The sequence below is a fragment of the Rhododendron vialii genome, chromosome 13a (assembly GCF_030253575.1).
Source record: "Rhododendron vialii isolate Sample 1 chromosome 13a, ASM3025357v1".
Lineage (NCBI taxonomy): Eukaryota > Viridiplantae > Streptophyta > Magnoliopsida > Ericales > Ericaceae > Rhododendron > Rhododendron vialii.
The window spans coordinates 28,688,799-28,694,132 of record NC_080569.1 but is presented as its reverse complement, the minus strand read 5'-3'; the positions used below and the strand labels follow the sequence as shown (position 1 = coordinate 28,694,132).

General features: G+C 41.2%; 1 protein-coding gene across 1 annotated transcript; it reads left to right on the top strand.

Annotated features, from left to right (window-relative positions):
• The first annotated feature begins 2,943 nt into the window (after positions 1-2,943).
• On the top strand, positions 2,944-4,809 carry LOC131312346 (protein GRAVITROPIC IN THE LIGHT 1). Its single transcript, XM_058340045.1, has one exon. It carries the CDS (start codon positions 3,188-3,190, stop codon positions 4,589-4,591), a length of 1,404 nt encoding a protein of 467 aa, XP_058196028.1. The 5' UTR covers positions 2,944-3,187; the 3' UTR covers positions 4,592-4,809.
• The last annotated feature ends 525 nt before the right edge of the window (positions 4,810-5,334 follow it).

Sequence of the window (5,334 nt, the reverse complement as noted above, 5' to 3'; positions counted from 1 at the left end):
GACAAAATGAGGCATATCAATGCTCTCGTGTGGTGCCTCACGAGCACCCAATTATTTTTCGTGGTAAAGGGTGGCCCAATATCTACAACAAAAGTTGAATATATGATGATTTGCTAGGGAATGAGGGACAATAATCTATATGTACGTGCTCATCTTGTATTATTAAAAGTATAGGTGGAGCCTAATTTCATTCCTAGGTCGGTCTACTTTATTTTGAATGTTGGGTACTACAAAACAATGCGTATGTGTCAAGTTTGTTTAACTAGACCACTAATAGAGATATATTTATTAATTCTATATCATAATTAATTCAGAATAATAATACACTATACAACTTTTTCAAAATATTTTATTTCCATATTATTTTTAGATCGATCTTCTTGTTTGATGGCTATTTAAAGTTATAGCTTATCGATGAAGGATGTGACGTACCTTTCTTAAATCTGTTGTCCATCCAATGCTTCAAGAAAAGAAAGTGGGTCATATGACGCTATTTCATTTTCCTCTCATTTCTCATTAAGTCGAGGGTGGTTATGTGGATGAAAGCCAAGTTTGATATCAAGGTATTCTCAGTGGAGGATTTTAAATGCTTTCTAGGTCGTATTCGTATGCTGAAGCTTTAGCTCTGAGGAGATGCGCATCCAACCTCCGGCTGGATGTTTGAGTTTCTTTTTGTGTTTTCTTGTTTTCGGATTGAGAAAGTTTCCTCATCCCTATCCCTTCCTCAATGTACCCCTTTCGAGATTTATTAAATTCTAGTTCGTTTGCCGAGGAAAAAAAAAACCGTACGTATAGTATTAATTTAGAAAAAAAGGGTTCCTTTCAAAATAAATACGAAACAAATAAATGGGAGAAAATATTTTGTCTTACTTGTTTTTCTACACCCAAGCTTTCTTTTATCAATAAATATCTGCAAGTGGTATATTGTCATTCAAGATCGAAACGAACTAATCCTAAATTACTAGACAGCAGTAGTTTAAAAATACATCAATTTTGTGCAGTATAATATTAATTGTTAATTTAATTTTACGAGTTTAATTGTGTGATGAAAATTCTGGACAACAAGGGGGAACCATAGAAGCTCCCGAAATAAATGGCATGAATTTTTTGTTTGTTTTGATTTTATTTTTGTAATTAAACAGAATGGACATGGATGATGGAGCTACATACCGAGAAATTGACAATAGGCAACTCCTAAATACTCCGCTGGACCCATCGTCTTATTGGAGAGAGAGAGAGAGAGAGAGAGAGAGAGAGAGAGAGAGAGAGAGAGAGAGAGAGAGAGAGAGAGAGAGAGAGAGATTACCAAACAACATTTGTTTCAAAAAAATATTTTCATAACTAAAAACATTTTACACACCCTGATCACATTAGTAGAAGTGTATTGTGTGAGGGTCTCACACAAACTGAGGACACCACTGCATATAGGGGTAGCAACGAGGCAGAGTAGGGCAGATTTTGATGGGAATCTGTCCCATTCAAGTCGGGATCAGAGCCGGGTACATAGGACAGGCCCAATTGCCATCCCTAAGTCTACCACGTAGTCCTTGAAAACCACACATGAAGATGGGATATTTATACATGCACTTTGTACTTGTTCGAGTGAGGTGCCAAATTAATATCGTGAGTTGAGTTCCTAACTTCCTAGTACATGGCAGCATGTGGGCAAAGAAAATCAGAATTTTGAACTTGGTCAAAACCCTCATTCTCGATTGGTTAAGGTAATGCGTGTGAGTATTCTTCTCTTAAAGAGCTTTTCATTTCTCTGTTTCTACCATATATAATATAATGGGCTTATTTTATTATATTGGTTGAGTTATTGAGCTTAATTATTTCGGAAACTCTCATAATTGATGTAATATTTTGAATTTATACTCTATACTTCATATCTGATGTAAAAAAATAAAAGTTTCCACACATACATCAAATCTGGAAGGAATTCGCGGACGATAAAGGGGGTGTTTGGCTGCCCATGCTTTGCATTAATATTGTAACAAAAATGATATAGTTACCGACCAGGTGAGGGAATTTGTATCGACTGGCTGCGACAAGCAATTTCCGGCCATCGGATGGCCGATCCAAGCCGTTCAAAAATTCTAAAAAAAAAACCGATGGAGCTCACGTGGGAATCAACGGCATCTGATTTTTTTTAGAATTTTTGGACGGCTCGAATTGGCCGTCCGGTGGCCGGAGACGGCCCGGCGCGGCCAGTCGGTACGAATTCCCTCCCCCGGTCGATACTCATAGCATAACTCATATTGTAAAGCTTTTGCATTTTGCGTGTTTGGAAGTCAATTCTACAAGTAGTAAAAATTGTATTTGGAGGAACTTTTGAAATTTCAATTATACTTTCAGGCTAGTAAAACCGATACCAAACCTTTGGTTAACAAAGTTGCAACCACACAAATATCTGGTGGTGATAAGAATCGGGCACCACGTGATAATATTGTGGTAATTTTGGTGAATTACTAGGTACTACAAATATTTGGTGGTGAGAAGATTCGAGACACCACGTGATAATACTGTCGCAATTTTGGCGAATTACTAGATACTATCGAAGTACAATATCGGATTGTCATGTGCTACTCTTTGTGGTCTCCACCGGATAAGTTGTTACGTAAATGGTTGGGAGTACCTTGATATCCCGGGAACGCTGAATAATTACCACTCCGTCCTAAAATGTTTGTCCAGTCCGCAAAATAAGGACAAAAAACTAAGGCATTTCTTTAAAAATAAATTCAAATTTTTTTCATAAATTAAAAAAACTTATCGATATCTATTAAGTAAATTGTTAAAAAAAAATTAAAATTCCTAGCAAAAATTGAGTATTATTTTTACGTACTTATTTTGCGAACTGAACAAATATTATGGAACGGAGCGAGCAGTTAATTTTGCGTTCCGATGGAGTATAAAGAGAGGAGAAAAGGCAGAGGGGCTGTTGATCTCTCTTTATCTTGCTGGAGAGTACTACTAGTATAGTTTTTCCCGCGCTTTACATCTTGCTTTAGCCCCCCCTCCACTCCACCATCTCCGGCTCCAGAACCTCAGAGTCAAAGAAGTGAGTCACTGAATCCCCCCCTTTTCTCTCTCTCAAGCCTTTTACAGTAATTTTCTCAAAACCCATGAGTCTCTTCTCTCCCCATTTCATGACCAAAAAGCGCACCACTCTCATCACCTGATTCCAAAAATGGACTCCCCACTAAAACCTAGTCCAACCCCATTCACCAAGAAGAGCAAACTGGCCAAAACCTTCCAAAGAGTCATCCACCTCAACAAATCCACGAAACCCCTCTCCAAAAACACCGCCTTCTGCCTGCAACTAGCGCCCCACGAAACCAAACCCAGACCCAACTGCTTCAACAACACCAGCAACAGCAACCACGACGACGACGGAGATGGCGAGCCGAATTCGGCCCGGAACCGGGCCGCGGCCGCCGCCTTCGTCGCGAAGCTCTTCGCCGCCGTCTCGGCCGTCAAGGCCGCCTACGCCGACCTCCAGACGGCGCAGTTCCCCTACGACGGGGGAGCGATCCAGTCGGCCGACGAGGCCGTGGTGACAGAGCTGAGATCGCTGTCGGAGCTGAAACAGGCCTTCTTCAAGAAACGGATTTACTCGTCTCCCCCTCACGTGACTTTCCTGCTCGCCGAGATTCAGGAGCAACAGAGCCTGATCAAGATGTACGAGGTCACCATGAGGAAAATGAGGTCGGAATTGGACTCCAAAGAGAGCAAATGTTCCATCCTTCGGAAACAGCTCGACGACGTCGTTTCGCACAACAAGTCGGTCGAGAAGAAGCTGGACTATAGCGGACAGTTTTCGATTCTTGACGACATAGTCAAGCTGTTCGACGCCGGTCCGGGCGGCTTTACGGCGGCTTTGCGCTACGCGGTTCGGTCGGTGCGGTGTTTCGTCAAGGTTATGATTCGGGAGATGGAGTCTTCGAACTGGGACATCTCGGCCGCCGCGAACGCAGTTGTGTCGAAAGTTGTGTTCTCGAAAGGGAGTCACAGGTGCTTCGCCTTCGAGTCGTTTGTGTGCCGGGAAATGTTCGACGGGTTCGATTCTCACGACTTTTCGCTGCCGAATGAGCCGAAAGACGAGAAACGTCGCGGGTTTGATTTCGGTGACCGGTTTAAGGAGTTGAAAGCCGTGAACCCAGTTCGGTTCCTGAAAACCAACCCGGATTCCGGGTTTGGGAATTTCGTGAGGAGTAAGTACATGCGTTTGGTTCACCCGAAAATGGAGACGTCATTTTCGGGGAATTTGAGCCAGCGGAAGATGATTAATGCCGGGGAGTGGCCGGAAACCCATTTTTTCGCGGCGTTTGCGGAGATGGCGAAGCGTGTGTGGCTTCTGCATTGCTTGGCTTTTTCGGGCGATCAAGAGGTGGATATGTTTCAGGTGAGAAGGAATTGTCGATTCTCGGAGGTTTATATGGAGAGCGTGAACGATGATGCGTTTGCCGCGGGCGAGGGGGGAGACGGTGATGTTCGGGTTGCGTTTACGGTTGTTCCGGGGTTTAAGATAGGTAAAGCGGTGATACAGGCCCAGGTATATCTTTTGCCAGCGGTTCGGCCAGACCGGTGTTGAGCGTGGTTTGGTGGTGCACAATGTGAAAAGGTCTTGTTCCCCCAGGCAGCAGAGGAAAATTTGGATACAACATTTTTTTGTGACGCTTTTCCCGGATGAGTTCCCACGTGAGGCATTACAAATAATTGTTGTATTTAATTTTTTTTTTGGCAACCCATGGACTATTCAAATAGTTGTAAGTGTATTGGTAATTGGCATGATAGTCTCATATTCTACTACTCTTCACTTCTAAATATTGTAAAGAATTTGATCGTATTTTTAAAATTGTTACTCCTTTCGTCCACCTTTGTTGGTTCATTTTGGACATTTGTGCCATTTTTAAACAATTTTATCTTTCAATTTATAATATTTTTATAATTTTGAAAATATTAAATAATAAAATTAATTGAGATCTATTAAACAAGATTTATATTACATATTTTTTCAAGTCCCTATTGAAATATATTAACATTTAAAAATGGCATAGATTCACAAAAGGGACTTACAAACACAAACGGGGAAATACTTGAGAGTTATACAACGCTAGATGGTCATAGCGTAGTTATATCTTGAATTTTGTTACAATCACACATTTTGCACATACAATTGCACACATTTTTTTGGTTTGACGATTAGGGTGTCTAAGTAAGCTTATATGCACTTCGATTATTCTTTTTTCCGGTTCAGTCAAATACATGTCATCAACGCTGGTACTATGGGATTCACATATGTTAGCACAATATTAAGAAATATTATTAGGTATT

Bases quoted from the DNA above. Each gene is read 5' to 3' on its own strand.
- LOC131312346 (XM_058340045.1), top strand. From the start codon at position 3,188: ATGGACTCCCCACTAAAACCTAGTCCAACCCCATTCACCAAGAAGAGC.